The sequence below is a fragment of the Triticum aestivum genome, chromosome 5B (genome assembly GCF_018294505.1).
Source record: "Triticum aestivum cultivar Chinese Spring chromosome 5B, IWGSC CS RefSeq v2.1, whole genome shotgun sequence".
Lineage (NCBI taxonomy): Eukaryota > Viridiplantae > Streptophyta > Magnoliopsida > Poales > Poaceae > Triticum > Triticum aestivum.
The window spans coordinates 240295420-240323006 of record NC_057807.1 but is presented as its reverse complement, the minus strand read 5'-3'; the positions used below and the strand labels follow the sequence as shown (position 1 = coordinate 240323006).

General features: G+C 43.1%; 2 protein-coding genes and 3 long non-coding RNA genes across 16 annotated transcripts; 1 reads left to right on the top strand and 4 right to left on the bottom strand.

The window, feature by feature from the left end:
• Nucleotides 1-1201: 1201 nt before the first annotated feature.
• Nucleotides 1202-10934, bottom strand: LOC123111172 (uncharacterized). Of its 11 annotated transcripts, none has more exons than XR_006454224.1 (11): nt 6778-10934; nt 6598-6650; nt 6416-6522; nt 6273-6317; nt 4492-4705; nt 3702-3884; nt 2593-2797; nt 1889-2020; nt 1749-1808; nt 1573-1657; nt 1202-1471 (listed from the first exon to the last, which is right to left on the bottom strand). It is a non-coding gene; the product is annotated as an uncharacterized lncRNA (long non-coding RNA). The 11 variants fall into 11 exon arrangements; XR_006454223.1 differs by having other exon boundaries at nt 1204-1542; nt 1629-1808; nt 6778-7605; nt 7677-10934; XR_006454226.1 differs by having other exon boundaries at nt 1204-1542; nt 1629-1808; nt 6778-7605; nt 7688-10934.
• Nucleotides 10935-10948: 14 nt separating this feature from the next.
• On the bottom strand, nt 10949-12936 carry LOC123111171 (65-kDa microtubule-associated protein 1). Its single transcript, XM_044531858.1, has 4 exons — nt 12831-12936; nt 12490-12705; nt 11713-11868; nt 10949-11633 (listed from the first exon to the last, which is right to left on the bottom strand). The coding sequence occupies exons 2-4, from the start codon at nt 12655-12657 to the stop codon at nt 11631-11633; spliced, it is 327 nt and encodes a 108-aa protein (XP_044387793.1). The 5' UTR covers nt 12658-12705; nt 12831-12936; the 3' UTR covers nt 10949-11630.
• A 3984-nt stretch (nt 12937-16920) lies between these two features.
• On the top strand, nt 16921-26772 carry LOC123114728 (quinone oxidoreductase PIG3-like). The gene is made up of 6 exons (XM_044536156.1): nt 16921-17196; nt 17264-17446; nt 17759-17844; nt 26314-26398; nt 26607-26669; nt 26755-26772. Exons 1-6 carry the CDS (start codon nt 16921-16923, stop codon nt 26770-26772), a joined length of 711 nt encoding a protein of 236 aa, XP_044392091.1.
• Nucleotides 19837-24856, bottom strand: LOC123115926 (uncharacterized). 2 transcript variants are annotated; one of them, XR_006456838.1, is made up of 6 exons: nt 24749-24856; nt 22830-24218; nt 22564-22729; nt 20967-21983; nt 20349-20708; nt 19837-20124 (listed from the first exon to the last, which is right to left on the bottom strand). It is a non-coding gene; the product is annotated as an uncharacterized lncRNA (long non-coding RNA). The 2 variants fall into 2 exon arrangements; XR_006456839.1 differs by having other exon boundaries at nt 22830-24208; nt 24749-24854.
• Nucleotides 25039-26033, bottom strand: LOC123115927 (uncharacterized). Its single transcript, XR_006456840.1, has 4 exons — nt 25658-26033; nt 25456-25538; nt 25189-25353; nt 25039-25088 (listed from the first exon to the last, which is right to left on the bottom strand). It is a non-coding gene; the product is annotated as an uncharacterized lncRNA (long non-coding RNA).
• Nucleotides 26773-27587: the final 815 nt, after the last annotated feature.

The following is a 27587-nucleotide window of genomic DNA, read 5'->3' as shown; positions in this document are numbered from 1 at the left end:
CATAGTGACCAGCAGATATAAATCTCAAGTGACTCAAAGAATAGAGCTATGCTCCCCGGCAACGGCGCCAGGAAAGTGTCTTGATAACCCACAAGTATAGGGGGTCGCAATAGTTTTCGAGGGTAGAGTATTCAACCCAAATTTATTGATTTGACACAAGGGGAGCCAAAGAATATTCTCAAGTATTAGCAGTTGTCAATTCAACCATACCTGGATAACTTAGTATCTGCAACAAAGTATTTAGTAGCAAAGTAATATGGAAGTAATGATAACGGTATCAAAGTAATATTTTTGGGTTTTGTAGTAATTATAAAAATAGCAACGGGAAAAGTAAATAAGCTAAGAGCAATATGGGAAAAGCTCGTAGGCACAACAGGGAACCATTGTTGTAGCTTATAGGCGACCAGCCGCGTCGCCACCACGCGACCGGAAGCATCCGCCGCAGCGTGTTGGTCCAAGAGAGAGGACTAATGCGAGAGATGGTTCACGGTGGCGGTGGAGGCGGTGGGATGTGACAGAGGGTGGATGTGGTGGGCAACGGCGGCAGATGAGACAAGGAGCGGCGACGACGATGGGGAGTAGGGCGGCGGCGCGATCCATGGCAAGCGACGGGTGTGGTGGTGGGCTTCAGAAGGTTAGGGATACGGGAGGAGGACTTCTTTTTTTAGCAACCACTAGTAAACATGCCCGTGCGTTGCAACGGGTGAAAAAATATCACGTCATAGACATTTCTTGTCTAAGACAGTATCTTCTGTTTTGATATGATTTTCAATCTGAATCACCGATTATTATTGCGGTGCTGATGACGCACACCACCACGACCAAACTCAGCAGCAGGATGGTGCCGCCCGACAGTGAGAAGGCCGTGTCTAAAAATTAAGTCTATTTAAAAAAGCCCATGTATATCACCATCACGTGTGGAGTGGATGAAATACAAATTAAGACAATTCATACACGTGTTTTGATAAGGACAAAAGATGAGAAATGTCACATCTCTGTCGTGACAAGTGGCAACATTCCTCTTATTTTTTGTCTCTCCTTTTATCAACACTAGATGACCAGTTGCGCCCATGGCGCAAAGGCCGAGAGCAAGCCAAAGATTGAAAGAGTGTGCATCAAAATATGTAGACACAGAAGAAAACATATGAATATAAGTACGGATTGATGATAGTCATACGGACAGGATTATCATAATTTTCTTACATAAGATCCAAAATGATGCCAGATATAAGTCTCGATCGGTACTTATAGTAATACCAAGTTATGTAGCAAAGGACTATTGTGACCTGCTTAGATTGGATAGACAACCATGCAGAGGCCCTTGGACGCGCACTTGAAGGCGAAAGCATATGCACATCCTTTCTTCATGTTTGCCTTATGGAAGAAGCTGCTCCAGTTCTTTGTGAGTGTAGCCCTGTTGTCGATGCCCATGATAAAGAGGGCCATGACACTGATGGTCCCGTCTCCTGCACTGATTGGTAGCTCATCATCAGCATCCATGTGCGGGAAGAGACTTCTCTTAGAAAAGTGTGTGCTAAAGTACTGCAAAAGAGGATAAAGGTTATTCAGTACATGGTTTGCCGACATGTTCTTGTAGGAAACACGAGAATGCATTTGTTTGAGATTACCATTCTTTTGCCGTCAGCAGAAAATGTTTCTGTCATGTGGCATACATAGTAATGGTCAGGTGTTTTCTTGTCTTTGATGATATTTCACAGATTGCGAATATTTTTGTTATACAACTTAACTGTATTTCCCACACACACAGTGGGCAGCGAACTCATCTACGTAATGCTCACCAGGCTTGCCTGCCAATTTGCATAGAACTATAGTATTTAGTATTTGTCGGAGGAGTTGTTGCAAACAAGAAAGTAATAAGAGTATTTACAGCGAGTAATGTATTTTCCAGCTTTCAAATGGATTTTTTCCCCTTTGAACTTTCGGACTGACCCGGCCTTGCGATGAATTTGTACAACCTGAGGCCAGTATGTGCCATTCCATGGTTATGCATATGATTTACCTGCATAAATTAAGATCAACAGAATAATAAATACATTAAAATCTTTAACTTTTGAAGCTTAGACCATGCAGGAGGCCTCTCATCAATATCCTGACTAAAGTGTGTCAGGCAGATGAAGGAGGACTAACGGATCTCGGTTCTAAATTTGTGGAGGCTACCATATTGCGTCATATTTTCTCTCTTCAGCTAAAACTAATTAAAAGCATCCATGTCCTGACTTGATAAAATAATCTGGTGTTTTGTTACCTCTTTTCTCTCAAGGATATTTCTCTCAAGAAAATGCATGCAGCAAAAGTGCATATAAGAAACAACAAGTTGAAAGAATTAAGCTTATTGGCCATAAAGGTACAGTCAAAATAAAAGCAACACATAGAAACCTGGCTATAAAATGCAGTTCAAACAAACCAAACAACAGGAAGCAATAAGAAATAAAACAAAACCATAATATGGCAATATGTTGGAATAGGTAGGGTTACATTTGCAAAGTTTATTGTTGTCTGTCTTATCAATAAAGTTTCAATGATAGAGAGATTCAATCTGACAAATCAAATAATAGTCCTGATGGGATGTACCTTGGATTAACTAAACAGGGACCATCTAGCACCATGCAATGGACGAGCAGACATGTAGAATTGACGAGAGAATAAAAAATAGGTCTATGAGGCAGTGAAGATCCATGTGAGATGTCGCAGCCAATCGGTCAGAGAAACAAGCCCAAGCACCTTCTAGAGCAATGAGCGAGTTCGTCTGCGAAGCTGGAGTTGCAACCTGGTGTTCCTGTAGAAAAATAGAATGGCGGTGTTATCTCTGTTTGCATATTTTAGATGAAGTTGCTCTAGAAGAACCTAATTTCAGTGAAGGAAAGCTATAGCCATAGATCTGGAGATGAATTTTGTGTTCAATACACTGTAAATTAATTTTCTCTTTATGGAATCAACAACAACAACAACAACAAAGCCTTTAGTCCCAAACAAGTTGGGGTAGGCTAGAGGTGAAACCCATAAGATCTCGCAACCAACTCATGGCTCTGGCACATGGATAGCAAGCTTCCACGCACCCCTGTCCATAGCTAGCTCTTTGTCGATACTCCAATCCTTCAGATCTCTCTTAACGGACTCCTCCCATGTCAAAATCGGTCGACCCCGCCCTCTCTTGACATTCTCCGCACGCTTTAGCCGTCCGCTATGCACTGGAGCTTCTGGAGGCCTGCGCTGAATATGCCCAAACCATCTCAAACGATGTTGGACAAGCTTCTCCTCAATTGGTGCTACCCCAACTCTATCTCGTATATCATCATTCCGGACTCGATCCTTCCTCGTGTGGCCACACATCCATCTCAACATACGCATCTCCGCCACACCTAACTGTTGAACATGTCGCCTTTTAGTCGGCTAACACTCCGCGCCATACAACATTGCGGGTCGAACCGCCGCTATGTTGCCACTATTTCCCGAGGGTTCTGAGAATGATATGACTTTAGAAATGAAAAGAGAAATGAGGTCTCTGGAGGTGAACAAGCGATGGAAAACACATATGGATAATAATATTACTTTTTAGCAACTGCTAAACTACCAACAAGTCAAGTCACCAAATATATATGTAGTGAACCCAAACCTTTTGATCTGTACAAAACTAAGCAGGTAATATTGAGTAAACAAAAATCTTGAAAAGGAGCACTCACAGAAGCATGTTACTGCATAACCAGTGGGCATCGGGGTTGCAGTATGACATAGTCGAGATAGTCAGTGGAGTTGACGAAGTCGAAGTGGAGCCATCGGTCAGATTGGTGGCACGGGAGATCAATACAGCCACCAAGAGTAACACCCTCTGTTAATAAATGTCCCCCTCGTGGATATATAAGAATCTGAAATGAGAAAGATCTAGTAATGTGCCAATCTTGCGGATATACTAACAGATTGAATAAAATCAAACCACTTCAAATAAAAAAAATACTCTTCTGAAGTTGTGCTCCTCTTAGAACATACACACTTCCTGTGCATATGGTTGCAGGTTATATCCATGCCAAGATAGCACCTTGTATGCATAAGATGGACCATATGTTGAGTATACAAACAATCAATTTGTTTAGTTTTCTTGCTGTCAGAATAAGAACATGAAACCAACTTCCAGCGAACACATATCTTTAGCATCTATACTATGTACAGGGCGCAGATTATATATATTTGTTGACCAAGCAATTCCCTTCTTCCGAGACAAAGACCAAATATATGACTACCTATCCCCCCAATGTCCTCTATTTTTTATTGCAACATAACATATTGAGGTATTCTCAGTTTTCTAATCTCGGTGTAATCTGAAATCAGACTGCTAATATAGATGCCTTTATTCACAAAAAGCAAGCAGTGTAAGTAAAGAACGCCTAAAACAAATGAAAAATGCAATTACTAACAACAAATAAATGGCCATTTGTATTCCAGGTAACAGTCCTGAAAAGAAAGAGGACGATGGACCTGAGGGGGAACGGAGGCAGGAGAGCATTCTGGATGGCTATGCTGAGGCGGCTGTTTATTTGATCCATGGTGTAGGAAGCGCCGGTCAACACGGTGGAACTGCGCCGTGGGAGGGTGCTGGTTTGGAGATCCGCGTGACTATCCGAGCGCTAATCCACCTCAGAATGGAAGCAAGTGGTGCCTTGCGGGTGCCTCGCCATGCCATGGCAGTGCCCTGTACGAAACCAATGCACATTACGTTTTTCATGACCATGAAAAGATAAACGTGAAGGTCGGGCATACGCTATAACTTGATGATGCATATAAAATATGATGTCTAAGAAAGATTCAGTACACATGTTTCTGAATGTAACGATTGGTGAGCAATTTTCCTATTTGACATTCATTGTTCACCCATATATATGCAACACAAACTGAAGGCATGACACTACAAAAACATAAATTCAGAAATAGACAACCTCAAGTGGATTTCCTCATTTCAGTTTAGAAATGTGTGAGTTAAAATTCAATGACCTAATGAAGTTGCTGATCATAATCCCATAATATAAAAGATCCCATTGAAATTTCACTAAACAGGAGAGGAGCAATCAATTTTAGCAACCAATGGACTGTAGTGCTAACTGTCCAAGTATCATTTTTCTCAGCACCTTTTATCTTTTCCTTTTTTATCTCCCTCTAAATTTCTCTTTCACTTATACCAGCGGGCATACATACGTCATTTTCCTCAGCAAAAAGTATACTTGATGTCATTGACATTCTTGTCAACTCCAATGTCTATCCTATGGCACGAACAGTAGTTCAAAGACAGAAAAAAGGATGGTTATCTTATATGTAATTATGTATTCAAAATCCTTCAGTGATGGAGATGACGGTGCACAAAAGTCTCAGAATTACAAACAACAATTCAGAGAACAAAAGAAGGATGGAATGTGTATTAAAAATATTGTTTATATGTACGAAAACAATTAAAACAAATTGTAGACCAAGATTTGCATATGGTAAATGGGGGAACGAAGGCATGCCTGCAGGAGAAATTCGTCGCATCATGTTGCAAAACCAGAAAAGAAAAATCAAACCCCCTGCCCAGAGCCTCTTCCCAGTGAATTTCTTAGAGACATAAGCATCACAAAGCAATATTTTCTTTCGCATATAATATTCACAAATGGAGTTTTTACACATTATCGATTATCTACGGATTCGTCTTAATAATATGTTTTCCTGATAGACAAGGAATTATAAGTCTCACAATTGTTTTGTTGACACCAGTAACATATTAAAAGTATCAATAAATTTAGGGAAATGGGTGAATAATGGCTAAATTGACAAAAGCAAATAAGGTCCAGAAATCCGTGCACATACGAAAGCATATTTCCTTCCAATAACCCGCTAGGGAGCTGCTCAGATATAGCAATATGCATGACGAGGAAAGCTTAAGGCACAATACATATTTTCTAGATCTCTAATCTATGACAAATTTCACAATAAATCTTCACATAAAACTGACAAAAGGCCCAAGCACGCATTGTACCGTCTGGATAGCACACGTCTTTTTAACCCAAAATCATAGGTGCTAGCTGAAATTCCGAACATATAATTTATATTACATCTTAAAGTTCGCATGAACATTGGCCCAGCAACCTAAAATTACTCCTCATTTCTATAAAAATTCTCTGCATGCTATCGATTTAAAGCACACAGGAATAGAATTACTCCTCATTTAAAAGAAAAAACCTAGAAAAATAATGAGGCAATGAAATAGGCCTAACTGAAGAAGTGCATACCACACCATGCTGCACATCGTCAGGTTTGATCACAAGGCAAGCCTGCTAAACTTCGTGCACAAAAAAGCTGAGTTAGGAAACATTTCAAGTTAATGAGGAAGGAAAGACTCGAATGGAGAACTACATAGAATTTGATAGCACACCTATGAAGCAGTCATCCTTTAAATGCAGAGACGGAATTGGGCATCGATTATTATTTCTATGCCTCTGTAGCCAACACATATATTGGTAGCGTCAACCCATGCCTTCTCTGTTTAAAGTTTTAAAAGACAAAAACTGTGAGAACATGAAGATAGAAAGAAAGAAGAAAGCAGTCAATGTATACCTTTAATCAAATAGTCGAAGGAGCTTATGCACCAGTCATTTGTACGTTCTAATCTGCAGCTAGCACATAAAAATTCTTAAAATGAACATGGAGAAAATTAGAGTAGATACAGCACATACACACTACCATTATTCAGCAAGTCTCGTATATTATAGTCAGGCAATTTTCTCTGGAACTTACATCCATTAACTTGCATCCCGTGCAGCCTGAAAACTCATGAACTCCACAGCCTTGCCTCGCCACATCCTGATGCCTCGCCGGTCGCTACTGCATACTACAGCACTCGGGTGCCATTTACGCCTCAACAGTCAACCGAATGTGGTGTGTCGTCAACTCGTTATCTCATAGAAAGCTGTTTCTACATCCGGCAAATACAAACTGAAAATCCTAGAGCCAAATGTATGGCTTAGTTACTCCCTCCCAAGTTCCAACATTACCCTAATCTAGAGCCAAAGCATATGATTTTGTATAGCTGCAGACCAAAGCTCCAAGCATGATTAAAAATCAAGAGCAACGTGATAAGGTGGGAATTAAGTAGGACAACCGACAAGTCTGGCTAACAAAGATGACGATGACACATTACCAGCAAACAAAATATGTAAACTTCTGGTTGTGTGTCCGTTCTTTAGATTTTCATCATCTAATAGCAAAATAAACATCAAAGACGTGTGAATGAAGATTGTAGGGAGTAAACAAGGTCATGTTACCCACAACAGTTATAAGCAATGACCAATCCTAAAGCTTCCAGAACTGTATGTATCAAAATTGATGATGACACAGCATCGAAGGTGCTAGGTTTGAGGGGAGCAATAGGGTCACCTCAGAAGAATCTGGGCCTTGGAGGGGGCACCTCAGCAAGACTTTTGCGCCATTCCTTTGCTTCTTCTATTTGGCCTTCTTAACCACAGAGAGAGAGGAGGTAGAGGTTAGCCATTGACCACCATTGGCTCATTGCTCCTGCTGCTCCACCCGTCGAACGACCTCGGCCTTCCACTCCTCATGGCGCCCCTGCAGCCAAAGCCGTCGTCAATGAAAAAAGGGGGAGGCATGAGTGAGGCAGGGAGGATGGAAAGGCAAACCGTGAACCAACTCGAGCTCCCAGCCCCCGTCAACGACCCCGTCCGCATCGGCCGTATCCACCAACTCCTGCCGCTTCAGCCTGCACGCGCCGGATCCGTCAAGCATCCTTCCCTCCACTGCAGCTCCACCCCACCATGAAGACCATGCCGCTCATGCTCTCCACTACGACGAGCTGCGCCGGAGGTGAGCAGGGAGGAGGAAGCTGCGTGGTGGAGCAAAGAGGGGGCGCGGAGTGGCGCGGCGTGCGACGGCTGTGGGGTTGGGGAAACCGACGCCGGCGCACATCCCTCTCTCTCCTGCAGATCGAAGTCGCCGCCGTTGTCGGGAAGCTCGCCTCCGCACCCGGGGCAGACGAGATGCGGGGGGGCAGAGGTGGGAGGAGGAGGAGGGGGCGGCGGCTAGGGGGAGGAGGCGCCCTGGGGGGAGGGGTGAGGTGGGAGGAGGAGGAGGGGGCGGCGGCTAGGGTTACGCGGGCTGCCTTTTTCTTTCGCTCGCTGCCGCCTTCGCTGCTTTTTCTTTCGCTCGCTACCGCCGAGTCTCGCGTCGCTGAACTATTCACAGCCTACGTGGATAGCGCGAGTCTGCCTAGCACCCCAGCAGGGTTTATATGTTCAATGTGGATCACGGATCCATCCGCTTTGTTTTGCTGAGACATGGCGTAGGGGAGTTAGGTGAAGTACTACGCCACTGCCGCCATGGCTGGGTTTCCGATGTTCCATATAAATTTAAAAGGAAAATACAAAATGCCGTAGTTGAAGCACATTATGTCTAAAGTAATATGAAACTCGAATAACCATTGTTGATGTTAACATTAAGACCAATTCAATATCAACAAAGTGAATCTAGATCAAAGCAAGCGGGGGCAAATATAATACCAAAATTGAACCAGCCAGGCAGGTGTAATCAAGTAATTCGTGTCATAAGAGTTGCAACGGAGTAAGCAAGTTAGGATTATGCATGTTTTACCCCCAGCACGCGCTATCCTGCAGGGCTAAACGCGACCAATACGTGTTCTGGTCAGCCCCACCACTGAAACGGCATATTTTATTTTTTCTTTCCATTCCCTTACCTTATCTCCTGGACTCCTCTAGCTGCCTCAGTTCGACCTCAATGAGGCGTTTCCCACAAAGTGAGACGGTGAGATGCCAGTCCGCCGTCCGGGGCCATCGCCGTCACTGGCGGCAAGTAGGGATCCCTTGCGGGTAGCACGGCCCGCATCCGGTGCGTCCAAGCCCGGGCCTAAGTTGTGGCAGCTGCTCCCATGCCTATGTTCCCCTCAGTTCGAGCTCAGAGGCGACTCACACAAGGTGAGATGCGGTCTGCCGTCTAAGGCCATCGCCGTCGGCAAGGCGAGAGCTATTGCAGGTAGCACCGCTTGCGTCCGACACGCCAAATAAGTTGTGGCAGCTGCTCCATGCCGTTGTTCCCCGCTGAACAGCATCGCGTGCAGAGGCGATCTGCTAGTACCCCAAGATACAGCACAAGCTCGTGAAGACTCACTTGAAGTTTAGAGCTCGATGCAACCTCACAGGGAGAGGTGAGTGCTACTCCCATATGCTACTTCATCTAGCTGTAATTTCCCTTTCCTGTAGCTCAAAGTAATGGAAACAGAGGAGGGGCAGAGTGTATGCACATATGCATGTACTCTAGTTTGATGTGCAGCTTCACCTTTCCATTCTTAGTTTTCAATCACACAAGCGCAAGACTACATTTAACTGGAAAACTATATCATGGAGGAATAACCAGCAACTAATTTGTATGCATATATATCTTTATTTGAGCATAAAACTGTTGTACATCTAACATCAAAAGGAATGGTACAATAAAGTATTACATGACTTGATTGGCTACCCAAAACCTGGAAGAACAAAGAAACAATTTCAATGACAAAATTAAAGCGTGCAAGTATATTAAAGTACATATGTGCCAGAAGTTCTGAATTTATGTCTTGTCAACATATATTATTCATGAACTGAGAATCACAAATGACTACAAGCGCAATTAAGTAGCAAAAGGTGGTTATTTAGGCTTCAAAGTTAAAGCCAGAAAGAAGTAACCAGTCAATGTCTGTTATGAACTGAGGGACCAATCAAATCTGATACTATTCTAACCTAAATACTACATGAGTACACATAGTAAAGAAATTCTAAAGCCGCTTGACTTGAAGTAGCCTCTGCAGGCTTGTCAGTGTGGATTGCACACAGAAAATGCAATGCTCTACTTGTCCAGTAATTAACCATCTGCTTGACAGGACAAAAGTCCATCTGCTTGACAGGACAAAAGGATCTGATAATTGTATTAGGCTAGTATTACTGTACCACCAATTCAATCAAATGGTCTCTGGTGCTGCACATCCAAACTACACTGGTTAGTTGTAGCCTATGATTAACTGATAGATTGATCAATAAAGCAATTTAATTATAGTCCGCGATTGGGCTAGGAATTGTGGTAGCCTGTTAGTTGGGCCTTGGAACTGCTCTCCTTGGAGCCAAGCTGCGCCGCCATGGCGGATAGGCCTTCCACACGCTTGGATACCCCACTGCCACCCAACAACAAGTGGTGCAGTGGATGCATGGGAGATCCGCACACGCACACGCGTCTGCTGGGTCCAGTGCCAAGGGAGCTGGACCTAACCAACAAAGAACTTGCCAAAGACGTTCTAATCTGCTAGCTAATCTACAAAGAAATTCTAGAATCAACCAAGAATTCTACCCTGCGCTCAAATCTGCCGTTAACCAAAAGATGTCTACCTAATATACTAATCCCAAATCCAGAGGATTTTTTTAACAAATAAGAGGTATATTTAATGCAACACCAGGAAGAATGATATTGTTGCACCTTGAGTTCATGCCTCATGGAAATCAATTTCTACATCAGAAAGGGACAAACGCATTGAACGACATCACTTTGATATAGAATAATGAAGAGCGAACATGAGACAACTAAACAATAAAACATGAACTTATGTTTATTTGGCATGCAAGAATTGAAGCATACATGATAAAAATGAAAAATCAGTAAAGATGTATCTACAGAACCTCTGAGCAGCAATGCATATACTTTACACTGTTGATGTTCTATAGCTAGGATCTCCAGTTTAACCAAATATCACTACCAAAGAAATGGAAATAAATAGTTCACAACCTTGAGCTCAGTAATAAAAATCCTAGAGCATGAATGCACAATCGTCCTCTGAAGGAGAGACGCAATGACTTGCAATATTTTTTCTCTTTTAGTTTTCATAAGAGCTTATTCAATTTTTGTATCCAAATCCCCCCCCTCTAGCAATGCATATACTTTACACTGTTGATGTTCTATAGCTAGGACCTCCAGCTTAACCAAATATCACTACCAAAGAAATGGAAATATATAGTTCACAACCGTGAGCTCAGTAAAAAAATCCTAGAGCATGAATGTGCAATCGTCCTTTGAAGGAGAGACGCAATGACTTGCAAAGTTGCAATATTTTTTCCCTTTTAGTTTTCATAAGAGCTTATTCAATTTTTGTATCCAAATTGATCTGCCTAAATATTCAAGCTGATACTTAGAAGGCACAAAGTTGAAAGACAGTTGCAGAACCTACCATTGAATTTGACTAAGAAATTCACAGAATTTTAAGATGAGACAGAAACAGCAACCTTATATAACTAAGGAGCACCAGTTAGCTCATGCATCGGGTAGTTCTTAATGGAAACAAAACTATATATAATAACTTTAGTTATGTATCTTCAGGATGAAAAGCATGGGAAAGAAGTGAACCAGAATCAATAAGTTCAGTGAGAATCTGCCACTCATGATTGCTGTCAATGTACATGTGAACACTTTTGTAGATTTCTTCAAGCTCAGTCATTTTCTTTAAGACAAGCTCTTCCATTTTGCGAGCTTTCAAATGCTTCAGTCTCTTGACCTCAACCTCTACCCAAACAACGGGGGAAAGGAATTTCACATGACAATTACTATAATTTAAAGAAATTAGCTTGATAAAAATAGAAAGAAAATAAGTAAACAAATAGACTATCAAGAATCAACTCTAACCTTCTTAATAAGGTCATGTGCAAGGCATCCTTGGGGCATCGCTGTATTTTGTGAGACTGAAATCAAAGAAGTAACATGATCAAAGCATTTCTGTTCGTCTAATGGTGTGTCTATTAGACTCCATAACTCAATGAGTGTGCTTCCATGATCTTGTAGCTGCAATAGATAATGCAAATTTCAACAATATGGATCTTTGATACAAAGAAATATGGAACAATATTTAGCAGAAGTTGAAAGGAAAGCATGCTAAAATGCACAAGTCAGTAAACCATACACTGGTCAGCAATGAAACTGAATTAGGATGGCAAACCATGTCATGTATAGTGTATGTAAATCATAATGGAATGGCATAAACCAAATAAATCGAACTACAAAAGGTTTAGAAAAATTCATGACATGCTTTGCTAAGCTGAATCGCATTATAATGTCAAGTCTCAAATTCAATGACTGGCATACTGGAGGTCAAATAGTAAAACAATATATGCCAAGGTGAAAGCATTGAAGTAAGATAGATACATGCTCCTGCTTTTATTAAATGTACAGGTACATTGAATCATAAGAGTTACAAGCAAGACAACATATTCGACAGTTCAGGAAAAATAAATCATGATATGGTTTGCTAAGCTGAATCATATTATCAGGTCAACTACTCAAACACAATGACAGGCCCATACTGGAGGTCAACAGTAAAACATATAGACTAAGGTGAATACGCTAAAGATTCACACAGACCCATACTTTTGTTAAATGACTAACATGAACAGCAAACACCAGTACCTTCCGGAGCCTCTGTTTCTTTTCTTGATTTAGTGCATGAATTTTTCCTGCAAGCCTATCAAGTGTGCTATCACTTATACTCATGGATTTGATTCTTTCCAATTCAACAAAGCTGGGATGAACTTCATATAATGTCTTCTTAATATCAAGAGACATCATGTTGCACATTTCATTAATACACTTGATCTGACCATCAATCCTTTGCAGTATGAGATTCTGAAAATACATCAGGACAAACAATTTAAGCATCAGAATTGAAAGATTCAGGAAATGATAGGCTTATAGCAGGTGCCTAACCTTTTCTGTGTGGAGCTCATCACTGTCCCTTCTTTCTCCCTAACCTCCCTATCTCCTTTCTGCCCAGGAGCGCCATGGATTTCTGCCCAGGAGCCACCATGGAGCCGACCGGGAAGCACACTCCGGCCTTCCTCCGCGTCACCGGCACCCCCCCCCCCCCCCCGTGGATCCGGGCCCTGCAAGCTCCGTCCGCTGCCGTTCTGCATCGAACGCGAGCCCTCCCGGGCGGCGCACAGTGACGAGCTCGGGTGCGCATGGAGGAGAGGAGGATCTGAGGCTTAGCGGTGGTGCAGGGTGATGTGCTCGCCGGCGCCGACCGACGCGCGTCGCGGCAACGGATCGAGCGTTGCCGGGGTCGGTCGCCTCCTGGCGGTTGGGATCGGGAGGTGAGGGAGAGCCTGTGCTCTATTTTTTTCTTGTGGACCGAGGGTTGAGTATTGGAAACTACAGGGGGCGTTTAGAAAAACAACCTGAACGAAACGTTTTTCTCACTTAATAAAGGATTGCGGGTTGAATACTAAAATACAGAGGTACTTTTCTGTAAAAACGCCGACGAAGTACGACCGCATATATGTATACACTAGCACAAATGCCCGTGCATTGCAACGGGAGAAAAATAACAAGGTGCTGATGTTAAAAACGATATACCGATTGAGAATGATTATGCACAGAACTGATTGAAGGCGAGAACTTAATGGAATATATCCTATGCAACTGGGAGAGTTCGTGTATCCATGCATCTATCTTCTCCCGGCCTTCTGATCACAATATAACACGCGACATCAAAATGTAAATAATTTGCATTTAGACGCTGGCCTTGCCACTTAAGTCAATGTTCTCTTTGCGATGACCTCCTTTGAATAATATAACCACGGCTTCATCTCCTGTTCTGAGGAGGCGGGAGGTGAATTAAGTCTGGCGGACCTTCAAAAGAGGCTCTTGCAAGCAACAAAATTCAGGTTTAGCAAGCATGCATGCTCGACTGCCCATGACAAAAATATGATCGCAAGCACATGTCGTCTGATTAGTATGTAGTGGTCGTTCCTCTGTTGTATTATGTGGTCGACCGGCGGCCAGCACAGGCCGAACTGCCGTGTCCTACATCCCACTGTTGTTCGCATCAGTGCATGACTGATTTAACCGGGTCTCTTTTTCATAAGCCCATCACCAATACAGAACTGATTTAATCGTGTTAGAATAAATCCGAGATATACCTCGATCATCCGAGCACCAAGCAATCACACGAGCATGACACCGAGATTTGTTAACGAGGTTCACCGATCATGGCTACATCCCCGGGGCCTGACTACGGGCGCTCCTCCCCGTGATACCGTCACAATACCGCACCCAGTCGCCCTGGACGCGGCACATACCGCCGGCTTCCCCTGCATTCCGGTGCTATTATGTTGGCATAGGTTACATCATGTGTCTACCCCCACTATATATGAGAGGCCTAGAATACAAGTGTCCTACTAGGACACGACTCCATATCATATCTAAACACAATACAACTACAGTCCAACTGTAACCTACCTTGTACACAATATTCGAAACAACTCCAACAAACTCCACCTTGGCGAATATTCTCCACCACCTTGAATTCGTCAATGCGTCAAACTTCCATGTACATTGAACTTGATTTTATCCCATGAGCACCGCTGCTACTCCAAAGACTCCATGTGACTCCACCTGCAACTTGTAGTCCCTTCTTTTCTTTACCAAAGTCAACACTCGAGCAAAATTAAGTTCCTTGTTACTCTAGTTTGTGCTCCCAACTTCTAGAGTATCAGTCCAACGCCATCACACACTGATCACTGACCTGCGTGAAAGTGAACAACTCACATATTGGGTGTCACACATAAGAATTATCTAAACTCAACATCACCGCTCCTTTCTTGACCGCCTGTCTGAAACTTGAAGGAATTTCACCATTGCTTGTAGTCATCCCGAGTCAAATTCGCAGTTGTCTCACCACATATATGACCACCAGAGCCCTGGCCCGTCTCCATGCCCCGTGCGTACCGCACGCCTCACCGCTATTACCGCGTCGAGCCTCCGCTGTCCCGGTCGAGTCTCAAGGGTCACGAACCCACACCACTCAACCCCCACTGCAGAGTACCACCGATCATAACCGACCGATGACGAGTTTCACGCTTCCATCAGACCACTGGGCTCCAGTCCAAACTACGTGTCCCTCGCTTTTTCCCGCTGAATAGGCTTCGACTCTCTGTCGACTTACACTGTAGCCCCTCAATCAGCACGGAGTGAAATCTTCCAGACTCCAGCTCCACCTTCAACATGACTCCACGGTAGATGATCAGTCCACCTTCGCGCCCCGTCGACTTCAAGCTCCGCGTGTACATCACCTTGAATCAACCCTGCGCCATAATCTTGTCGAAGTCACACAAGCCCTCAGGCCTGCACCACGTGTTTCCACGCCCCAGAAGTCGGTCACCGTCAGCATCACGCTCCTATGTCGTTGTCGCCAATCCCACCACCGTTTTCTGTTCCAACCGACTCGCGTCGATCCGTCAGACTGTCTAGTCCGACCCAACCGAACATATCCGACTGCAACCATGCTCCACCCTGCGTCGTGTCCACCCACACATCTGTGCATGGCTTAGACGCCATGTGTATGTATGACCCTGCATGCCGCACTTATCCACGCGCCTCCGCAGCCTGTCCACGTGTTCCAAGCCATCTTAGCAAACCGACCCAGAAAAAACTTCCATGCAAACTGCACAAATCTTCTTTTTTCCCGTCATTATTTGCTTGTTGCTTCTCCATGCACCTCCTAGCAGAACATGACCCCTCTAAACTGCTCCCATGCACACACGTGATCCTGGTTGCTTCTTCTTTTTGTCTCAAACAAATCTCAACTTGCCTTGCATATTCAGTAGCAATACTCACGTACAAGTCAATACCTGCACGTATACGCGAACGACTGGGCAACGCTCGGCTGCACCGCAGCCAGCAGCTGCCTCGCGCCATGGGCCTTGCGGCCTCGGCCAGCCTAGCTGGGCCAGCATTTCACCGCGCCCCCGTTCGGCCTACAGCTGCCTTCAATTCCACGCTGCCGCCCCCACGCGTCCGCTATGCCACCGCACTGCTTGCGATTCCTACTGCCAAACGGTTCTTGCTTCCACGCGCTTCGTATCTGTCGTCTTTGATTCGCTGCTACCATTAGCGTCTGCCCTGATCGAACACGGAAATACGTACCGCGTGACAACGATCCGCTCCATCGCAACTGTCCTGCACCGCGATCCAATTCGACGATTTTCTTGCAAAGCGCCCCTCTAGATCAACAGTCCTTAATCTTCGAAAACCTAGCTCATGATACCATTTGTTAAAATAAATCTAAGACATACTGTCGATCATCCAAGGACCAAGAAATCACATGAGCATGACACCGAGATTTGTTAACGAGGTTCACCGATCATGGCTACATCCTCGGGGCCTGACTATGGGCGCACCTCCCCGTAACACCATCACAATACCGCACCCCACAATACCGCACCCGGTCGCCCTGGACGCCGGCACATGCCGCCGGCTTCCCCTACGTTCCGGTGCTATTATGTTGGCACAGGTTACATCGTGTGTCTACCCCCACTATATATGAGAGGCCTAGAATACAAGTGTCCTACTAGGACACGACTCCGTATCCTATCTAAACACAATACAACTACAAGTCCAACTGTAACCTACCTTGTACACAATATTCGACACAACTCCAACAAATCGGATGTGTCTTTCTTCCATTGACTTATAATCTCAAGAATGGTTGCTTATTGCCCAACTTGTTGATTTGTCAGGCATTGCTAAAGTATATAAGTTGATAAAATACATTGTAAGAGAGCAATGTGGGACTATTTTAAATGTATAAACGAACATGAAATGGTTATTTTTCTATATTGCCTCGCATGAGCTTTGCCTTTTTTTTTGAGAGCGCCTCGCATGAGCTTTGTCGTAACCACATTTTGCCGTCCAACTTTATTGGGCCGGATCTAGTTGGAGAAGCCCAGCCCTGTATCCAAGTAGAGAGCAGAGCCGTAGAGCAGTGGCGTGTACACGCGGAGCTACCGAGAGCCACAAGCTGGAAGCAAGTGAGCTCAGCGCAGGCGGGCGGACGCAACGATGGTGGTGGTGGCGACTGCAAGCCCCGGCGGGCCGGAGGCGCTGCAGGTGCACGAGGTCGAGGATCTCTCGGCGTCGGGGGAGGGCAAGCTGCTTGTCGGGGTGTCCACTGTCGGCGTCAATCGCGGTGACACAGTCCAGCGGCAGGGCCGATACCTGCCGCCGGCTGGCGCCTCGCCCTACCTGGGGCTTGAGTGCTCCAGCACCATCGTCGCGCTCGGGGCCAACACCCCCCGTGCTGGGCTATCGGTACCAGGTGCCAAGCGTGCCCCCATGGTGAATTTGCTGATGGCCGCTGCTGCTCTGAACCTCACTTTTTTTGCATATGCTGTTGCATTTGCAGGTGTACGCGCTGCTTACCGGCGACGGGTATGCGGAGAAGGTTGTGGTTCCGGCGGGGCAGCTTCTACCGATGACAGAGGGGGGGGGGTCGCTGACTGACAGCCGCCAGCTTGCCCGAGATGGCCTGCACCGTCTGGTCCACCGTCTTCATGCTAGTCACCTCTCCCCCGGTGAATCCTTCCTTGTAAGAAAATCTCTCTTGCTAATTTTTTCTCTATGTGATGATTGCAAACGGCTAGCAATTCACTGCACTTGCTTCTTCTTTGGACCGGGACTGGCTGTAAATCTCTTACACTGAGCACCTGAATTGGAATCTCGTATATCTTTTGTTAGAACAACATGCCTCGACTAACTGAGAAATAGCAAAGTAAATGATGCTTACTCAAATGGAGTGTGAACTACGTTTCCACAGTTACTCATATGCAAAAGGAGGTGAAACGTCCTAGACTCCTGGCTATATTTATTCCTGATGATTGGGTATCTCCAATGTATGCAGATCCATGGTGGATCTAGTGGAATCAGTACATTCACTATACAGAATGCAAAGCACCTTGGAAATGTACACATGAGACATCATTCTTTTTAAGTAACAGTAGCAGCAAAAATCTGCTAGTTCTAAATTTGAAGGTTGCAAATGTATACATTCAGATACACCGATCGATGTGTTAACGTTGTAGAGACAACATCTCTACTGCTCTAGGAGGCACTTTTGAGTGTCTGCACCAACCTTTAGGAATTGCAGCTGGGCTAAAGAAGAGCTAAATAACAAACCACGAAGTAAGTATAATAAGCACAGACATTTTTTATACATTTTACCTTCATACATCAACACAAAATTGATGTATACTATGGTTGTATGTAGCCATGGCCATCATACAAAACCAAATGTAAAAAAATTTTGAGGTTCCTCATTTATATTCCAAGATATGAGAATAAAAAGACCAATTTACACAAAAGTTCACTGGGATGAATTTATAAAATTAGCTGGGAACTACTACAGTTTGTCTGCTAGTTCACTTTTCATAAATTTCCCCTTGATTCAGTTGCTGACGAGCGATTTTATAACAGAAAACTAAATTTACAGACTTGTTGCATGTATAAAAAATAATACACCATAAGGCTTTTCTGTTCATTAGGTTCACATCACAAGAAAACAGAAATGAACATATACTAAAACTAAAACTAAGGAGTAGTTTAACTACCAAACTATACTGCTAAGTTTCATTTTGTTCCAAACAGTGTGCCAATTCACATGGACTAAGCTTATATGTGGTACTTCCAGCCCACAAACTAAACAGACTAGTAGAATGCCCGTGCGTTGCTACGGGCTATCATGCATATACTTTAGGAAGCATCTCTGGTCTGAACTCATAAAAGCCCACTGTGGTCTTGTGAATGTCTTCTCCAATAGGCCCTACAACGTACATAGTTGCCGCTGTCCAAATCAATGGACATCATCTTCCTCAATTATGTGTCAACCTTGCTTATAACGAACCTAAAAAAGATGGAGTTAATGAACGGAAGCATCATGCAGTGGAAGCTTGATAATCAAAAAATGCATGACGACTTTGTACAAGAGGTTAGGTAACTATAGATGAAAACATATCAAGCTTGACCTATGCTTTTTCACTAATAATCCCCATCCTCCATAACCTATACTGACATGGTATGATTGGACAATAACATACTTATTTTCTAAATTACATAACTGAAAAGAAATCATGAACTATAGGCAAAAGAATGACGGACCAACTATTACAGATTAGGCACAACATGTGATCTTCATTGACATGCATGCTAGTACTAATCAAAAATTGTGTGTGCCTTAGGACCTACTATAGGAACGCTCATGTGCGCGCTGGCTCGTGACCGACATCTTACATACAATTCTTCTATTGAGTTTTTCATTTTGCGTTTCCATTTTCTTTTTTTCCCTGTGCAATTGATGTGCTCTCGCCCTTCCTCTATGCAACTCTCCTATGTACTTTCTATGATGCATTTCTATGAACGCAACTCTCCTATGCAACTCTCACATGGCAATATACCTATTGCACAAAAGATGTCTTGTGTAGACAAGAATGAATGCACTTTATCGTGAATGTTTTTATTTTATTGCTGCCATGTCATGCCCATGTTTTTTTCATCGATTCTCATTTTTTTCGGTAGGAACCAAGAAAACCGGTTTCCAGAAATTCTCGGAATTTTCAAATGAATTTTGAATTCAGAATTTTTGTGTATCAATATAATATGTTTAAGCCTCTTTTTAACATAGTGATTGGCCTGTCGAAGTGGCTAGCCAAGTGTTATCTTGTGTTCACAAGGGCATACGAACTGTATTTGACATATGTCAGCCGTATAAATTCAGATTTTTCGGTGATATTTGAATTTTTCGCTGGGTTTTCGCCGTATTTGACATATGACATAGTGATTGGCCGGTTTTCGATCAGTTTCCGAAAATCTCGGCCAAGAAAAAACACTGGTCATGCCACCATTATCTGGACAACTTCTTGCAAGAACATGATGGCTGATAAAAAATGATGCAGCACAGCCTGAAAACAGCATGTAGTAAAACAACATGTAGTATTGGCATTCTGTATCATTTGATGACATCATATTATAGTTGGGTGAAATTTTATCCACAAATTTGAAAGATCAGAGCAAAGAAAAACAAGCATTTCGTGTCCCATTAGCTCCTTGCAACTTGGCTCCTCCGAAATCACACATATTCCTTGCAAAGATTTCTTTATTAAAGTTATGTTCGAGGTAGGCTGATGTTATTTTATCATCAAAGCTGGACTGAAAGCTAAACCAGATTTCCCCAGGAAGCTTGTATTACACCAAATCATTTTGCCGATTGAAAATCTGAATCAAAAAACACAATTCACGGGTTAGGCTGCTCCTTCAGGAAAAGTTATGAATTAGAATGAAAACGGATGTCTATCTGAATGAACGACTTATATAACCATTCATCAATGAAACACGATTTGAATCTAGCAGGTCTGTCCACAAGGTACAATGCAATGTAGACATGAATGAAATATCAAGGAAAGATGAACAACTGAATATAAAGTGTGTGTTCGCATTACGTTGCTCCACTCTCGTAAGATACTGTTGTTATCCTTCAAGATGCACTGCACCAATGTGCCATGATGCTTGCCTATCCTGATGCATTAGCTCTGCCGCTCTAGGAGTATATATATGGTTGTTCATGCAACAAGAAGAGATGCAATAAGTTGTTTGCAAGCAAGAAATGTCTAATCCGTATTATAAAAACCATGCAAGAAAGGACTTCGAGGACACAAATCAGTGGGAGATTTGCACAAACTAATTCGTCATCCTCTCCTAGATTTATCATCATTCAGAAAAGAGCCTTCAGCTTCAGTTATTTGCCTCCTGAACAAGCAGACATGTTCTTTAGAAAATCACAAGATCTTCAGAAAATCCACCTGTAGGAGAGCATAAGATTCACATCCAGGAGATTGAAGGAATGAACAAACAAGAAAAACACATGGACATGTTCAACTACTCTGTATAGGGCGATCTAACATACATCGATGGAATGTTTCAACAGTGCCATAATACACGTTTCCTTTGAACCAGATGAGGAACGTGCTATGATGAAATTTGAGTACGAAACAGCAGTAAGAACAATAGACACCAAGATACATGATACTACATCACTTGTGGCCATTTTCTGTGCGTACCTTGCTGCGTGCTCCACCGCCGCCTGCTGCCGCTCCTGGCCTTGTCACCCTTGTGTCTTGTGCGTGGCACATCTGCGCCCTCAGTTTGTAGTGTGCACAGGCTGACCCGTCGTTGTTATGCTGGTCGAAGAGGACAACGGTGAGGGACTCTTCGTGCCACAGTGAGTACCCAGGGACATCAACTGGGCATACGATGGACTCCTCGCCCCTTCTCGAGGTGACGGCGGCCCTGCAACATCCCGGTATGCCGGCCCGGATAGAGAGATGTCCCAGGCTGGCGCTGGCGCTAGAGCCACAAAGTGGGCGGTGGTACAACAAGCAGGCGGGGCTAGGAAGTAAGCCCCACAACCCAAAGCGGCGAAGAACAAATAGAATTTGCTACAAAAGCCACGAGCGTCAAGAAAACAAAGAGCCTTCTGTGCTGAGATTGATCGCTTGTTGGAGGGGCATGTAGGTAGCGCGATCGATGGAATCCCAGATTCCAAGTTAGTCCATATATGGAATGAAGTGATTTGGAAGATTGACTCTCTTCTTTTTTTTGCGATGTGGAAGATTGATCGCTTGTTGATGGAGGGGATGGAAAGGCAGTGCGATTGATGGAAAAATCCCAGATTCTCAGTTAGTCCATATATGGAACGATGTGATTTGGTGAGTAGTAGTAGATGAGTTTTCGAAGAATGGATCACTTTCCTACCACAAGGACCGCCGAAAAACAGTGTTAAATATTATAAAGCATTTCATCAAGCATTCCTGTGCAGGTCCTAGGTATTGTAAAATCCCTTCTTGCCATGTATGTATTCCTATATATACACATACAGCCTAAAATGCGGTAGTTAACAAAAGTCAAGACACTATAAAAATATATTAAAAAAACTTCATTGGAATAGTCCCGATATTCAATTGCTACCTTCTGATGACATCTGGGTCATTGTATGTTGAAATCGCAAACTGACAATAATTACACCATATGTCCACTGAATAAGTAACTGCAAGAACTGCCCGTTCATACACCTCCATCTGTCCATATTCACAAGGATTTCACTGTCATAAATGTAGAGTATTTACTATTTATAGTGATTAGGCACACACACACACCCTCTAAAATCAGACACAAGGATCAACAAAAACACCTTATCTTCGTTTACTTCCATCACATTCCATTTCTTTTGACAAAAGCTAGCGAGTTCTTGCAGTTTCAATAACAAGCAGGTAGCTGAAACTCACACCAAACTAATGTTCCAACTATACAAATAAACAACTAAAATGAAAAAATGGAGATGCGTATGCTTGTTCAAATAAAAAAAGTCACATAAACTAAATTTTCCTAATAAAACCTCCTTGGATAGCTTATTCTAATTAAAATGTTTAATATAAAGTGAGCAACATGTTCCAGAATAATGATAATTAAATGAAAGCAATTGGCTAGTTAATACTCCCTTCGTAAAGAAATATAAGAGCATTTAGATCACTACTTTAGTATTCTAAACGCTCTTATATTTCCTTACAAAGGAAGTACATACAGTTGCAGGAAGGTAAGTGTGCATATACAGGAAAAAAGAAGGAAATGTTCAACGTCAGGGTTGTGAGATTAACATACCAGCTGTATCAACTGTTATTTCTAATTCAGTAAATTTGGTACAAAGCTTTTATAAAGCAGCCCTTAGGACCTTAAGGTTAATTTTCCCTCTATTTATCACTATACTGGGAGTCAAATTCTCTAAAGTCCGTCGTCTCGTCCCTTGACAAGTTTCTGAAAAATGAAACTATAACAGAAAAAAAAACAAGAAGATGTGTTATGTACTGCAGACTGTACTACCAAGCAAGCAAAGAAAACAGAGTTTGAAATTCAGATCATTTCAGTACCTTATTCAGCATGCATAATAAACCTTATTCAGCTTGGTACTCACAAGTGCATTGATTTTGAAAGAGCAAACCTTTCCTGCAGCGAACTTGAATTTCTTTAAGATGTGATTGGGAACACTTGCTAGTGTCCAACATAGCCCATGTCAAGTCTACACAAGACACCTAGCCAGACATCGAACTTGAATTGGCAGAATCAGCCTTTTCTCGTCTGATGGGCTGTAGTTTATTCAGTTTTTTTTCAAAATGACATCGCTCAGTACAAAAGCCTGGCCAAACTGTTAATCTGTGCCATGCACATAAATTTATCTATAAAAATCCATTAGAAAATCAATATTAACAAAGCACAAGGAAGCAACAATGTGCGCATCTTTGACTTGTATGAATGGATAAGAAAGCTGTTACAGGATCACTAATAATAGAGCACGAGGAAGAATCAATATCATTTTCTTTAGATAGATTGATATCAATGTCAACCTATGTTTTCCAAAATCATCCGCAGATGGCGAAAAACATATTTGGCCAAAAATATTTCACAAATCATATTGCACAAAATATACAAAATACTCCCAAATACAAAAGAAGAAAAGGTGCATGACCGATAGCCCCCATATATTAAGTCTTGACAGAACATAATGCACCCAACATTGTTAAGTTGTAACCATCTATTTCCCTCCAAAAAAAGTTGTGCCCATCTATTGAATTATTAGCATGCAAAATCAGTCAACTAAATTACTACAGATTAAACGTAGAGTCGAACTTATGTGGAAGAGTACAACCATGTGGTGGTGGTAACATCGAAACAATGGCAAAGTAATAATTTCAAAAAGAAAAGGTAAGTCAAGGCCTCACATTTAGGGCATTTTTACAGTGAGAATATGCCTATAACATATAGCTGCTGAATCCAAAAAAAGTGAATCAAGATTGACACCACCAGTGAGTTTGAAATATGCGTATAACTTGTTTGTACTTGAACACTAAAATTGTAAATAGAATCTGTTGAGCACCACAATGCTACATTTAACAGGCCAACCTCTTTGACAAAATTTGAGTGCTGGTATTTTATATATGGATCAATTAATACGTACAGGCAGAAATCACCCTCACAAATTAGAAAAACATACAAAATGAATATATATGTAGAGAAGGAAGTTATACCTTGGAATATCCAACACTAAATGATAGACTGTGTAATTTTGCGATGCTTTGACATAGAAGAGAGAAGACCTTAAGAGGATGTACATGACAAGTGGAAGGTTATTCCCTTTCTTTCATAGCTTCTAAAGGTTTTAGAAAGAGTTAAATTGGAGAACCCACTGGGAAATTTTAGTCCAATTTTAGAAGAGAGAACCCCATTGGCCAGTAAAAGAGATATTGCCTTTCTGAAAAGTACTGAAAAATAACTGTTAATGACATGAATCAAGAGGCCATCAAAATTATGAAATATTCAATGAACGTCTCAGAAAATAAATTCCATCAGATAGAACATAAAAAAATATTGCTTTTAAATATATATTATTGTATAGCATATACGGACTCCAGGTTCATTAGGAGGTCACAAATCAGCGGTGAACTAAAGAAATATACTGCCATCAATTAGGTGGACCCTAATTAGTATAAAACTACTTGAAGTCATTGTATATTAATATGGAATAGAAATGCTCAACAAGCTAAGCACATCCAAATATATCTTCAGTTGTAAGTATAACAAATATCCAGGCAACTGTGGAAAATATGCTGGTTCAACAAATATTATATTACAATGCCTTGTTGTTAATGAATAGTGACATAATTTCTAACAGAACATGGGATGAACAGATCCTAAACTACTCGCAGCCATACATACGCCACCATGGACAAAATAAGTGGTAAGAAAGCACTTTCAGTGTTTAGATAAAGTAAACAGGTGTTAAACCTCCTACCTTCTGAAAGAGCTCTTGCCTTTTGGATTGAATCATTGCCCAGCAAGGCCGCTTTTCCTGATCCAGTTTGGAGGAGAGAGGGGCATGGTACTGTTACGCACTCCACCTAAATTTCACAAGATGGAAAACTGAATCAGTAACGCACAACCTCAAGAAGATACAGTTGGTACAATTATCTCTACAGAGAAAAAGGTGAAAGCAAGACCACGTTTCTGACTATTGTTGCAACATTCAATCTTGTCTATACAGAGAAAAAGGTTAAAGCAAGTCTTGCCTCTAAATGGAGCATCCATTTCTCTTGATTCGCCCTCTGCATCAGGTACGTCCTCAAATGATTGCTCTGAAACACAAAAACTGGTCATCAGGTACAATACATGCAGAAACGAACAATGGAACAGTCTGAATACTGCAAAACAAAAGTTGGGCACATAAGCTCTTACTTATCTTGATCACTGTGTTCTCCTCCCCGACCAATGCCATGGCCCTCCTTATAGCCCTCTCGCTGACAAAAACTGATCTCCCCAATCCAGTTCAGAATAGCTGACCCTCTCCGGCATCAGCAGTTGCCCCAGGCATCCCGTCACCTTCGAGCAGTGTGTTCCAAGCTGCAGGTTCCATCAAAAAGCCAGTACCAGTTAAACATAACCATTTTTGTTCAAACTTGGAGACGCTCATTTCAGCACGCATGAATGCACGTGCGTCCTCACTCTCACAGGGCCGAATAGAGAAGAGATGAAGGGAAGAGGTCCGCCATGGACTCAGATGCGGCATCCTTCAGCAGCGCCCCGGCCTAGGGTTTCGGATGGGAGAAAAGCGAAGACAGGAAAGTGGGCGGTCAGTATCCACTATCCAGCACCACAATTTCTACGACGGAATCCACACCGAGGTTGGAGAACGATGAGGCCATACCTTTGATAAGAGCGTCCTTGGATGAAGCGGCGGCTATCCTCACACAGCGCCCTGGCGGCAGAGGAGGAGGCGGAGCCGTGGCAGGTGGCAGCGGCGAGTCAGGCTTGGGGATTGCTGCTGGTCATGGCCGACTGCATCGGCTAAGGCAGAGGCACACCTAGCTTGGCTGCATCGGGCATCGTCGAAGAAGGCGAGCGAGGCGCGACATCGTGCGGTGCGTAGGTGGCGTCGATGTCGTCGCGACGAGGAATGTGGCCGTGGCGACAGACGTGAGTGTTGGTGCGGGCCAACCGCCGTCGCCACCGCCTGTGTTGCCGCCGCTTGAAACCCTAGAAGAGAGGGGCAGCGGGTCGTGCCTTCCTTGGTCGGGGGATCAGCTGACGGGCCTCCGAGTCATGCGATCGATAGAGTGGTTTCTTTAGGCCTGATTTTTGGCTGCGTGCGTGGGTGCGGGGGGGAACGAAAAATAACCGGTTGAAAATAAACCGGTTGAAACTGGTGGGACTATTCAACCAACTCGTCTATTAGGAATAGAGATTTCTTACTTCAGATCACACTTTTTGTAAGAATCCTAACCAATGCTGCTTTGGTTTTACAACTTTCTTTACTTCTAACATCCAAATCAAAATGTTGTTTAACACATGTTTGCTCTATAGATGCACTCTAAAAAAATCCTACATTTACTTTCTCGTAGAATTGCATTTTTTTGGTTATAAAAATAGGCTGAGCAGCAACTTTCTTGTCAACATGATGGCCTCCTGAAAATAATTGATACCCGTCCATCACTTATTTATGAACTCAGTGTCTTCTATTGATGATAAGTGAACTACTTTTTCCTTAGAGATTGCCTCTCCATTGGCACTAACTTGTATAACACAGATTCCCTTCCCAATATACTCGTAATGCATAAATAGTCCCTCCTAATCATTTTGTGTTTGTCTTTTGTCAGGATTCAGATTCAGATGGAATTTCCGACATAAAAGACACATATTTTGTTAATCAGGTGCTAAAGGTATGATCGGGAAACAAAGAACATATGTAATTTAATAATTAGCAGTTTCATTTTGATATACTGTGCAAAAACACTTATTTTCCAGGAATCTAGCTTCATGTAAACATGCAGAGTCGTTTTTTCACATCCAATTTGTACAATTGCAGAAACAATCAATCCTCTCTGCTTGAAGGTAGGTTATGCACACAGATTTGTTCTTACCTTGCAAGTATCGTTGGATGAAGATAGTAGTCATGATCATGGACAAACGCAGTGAGTGCTCAACCCATCTGTGCATACGCTGCACTTCATGCCCCCGTTCTGCTGCCATCCTTATCTTGCCTCTCCTGGATCTGGCTCCCCAGGGTGCCGTCTTGCTGTCCCTCCCCGGGTTGCCTCGATCTTGCAGGAGAGGAGCACGGGAGGGCGGTGGCTGGAGTTGGCAGTGGCTGAAGGGAACGCTGGAGAAGGGGATACAATGGAACTGTGAAGGGCGGGTCAGCGAGGAATCCCGCACAGCGCGACGCATGGGGCGAGCAGCGAAGGAGGTTTAGGGTGGCGCCCGAAAAGATTGGAAGTGGATGGGGAGGCGGCGGATGGCTGGAGAAGAAGACCGGCCGCGCGGCCGCGCATGGCAGCGACGGCTGCGCCGTACCTATACGCGAGGAGGAGAGCCCGTGGTCGTGCCTGTGTGTGGTCTTTGTTTAGCAATTCAAATAGCGATGCGGGTAGAATAATAAACAATGCAGGGACATTTTTGTAAGTACAAAACGTTTTTTGATTGACCATTTAAAATAGGACTGTGGGTTGAATTCTTAGAAACAGAGGGTCTTTTCTGAAAAAATGATGACGACGGACGACCAGAAACGCTCGCCGCTTTATTACTAGCAAAAGGGCCCGTGCGCTGCAACGGGAGAAAAAAATATAGTATCTAAATAC

Excerpts from the sequence above, each read along its gene's own strand:
- LOC123114728 (XM_044536156.1), top strand. The coding sequence starts at position 16,921 with ATGGTGGTGGTGGCGACTGCAAGCCCCGGCGGGCCGGAGGCGCTGCAG. Across the intron at positions 17,197-17,263 it reads GTGCCAAGCGTGCCCCCATG|GTGTACGCGCTGCTTACCGG; the intron begins GTGAATTTGCTG and ends TTGCATTTGCAG. Across the intron at positions 26,399-26,606 it reads GGCTGAGCAGCAACTTTCTT|GATTCAGATTCAGATGGAAT; the intron begins GTCAACATGATG and ends GTCTTTTGTCAG.
- LOC123111171 (XM_044531858.1), bottom strand. The coding sequence starts at position 12,657 with ATGTGCAACATGATGTCTCTTGATATTAAGAAGACATTATATGAAGTT. Across the intron at positions 11,869-12,489 it reads AGAAACAGAGGCTCCGGAAG|CTACAAGATCATGGAAGCAC; the intron begins GTACTGGTGTTT and ends TATCTATTGCAG.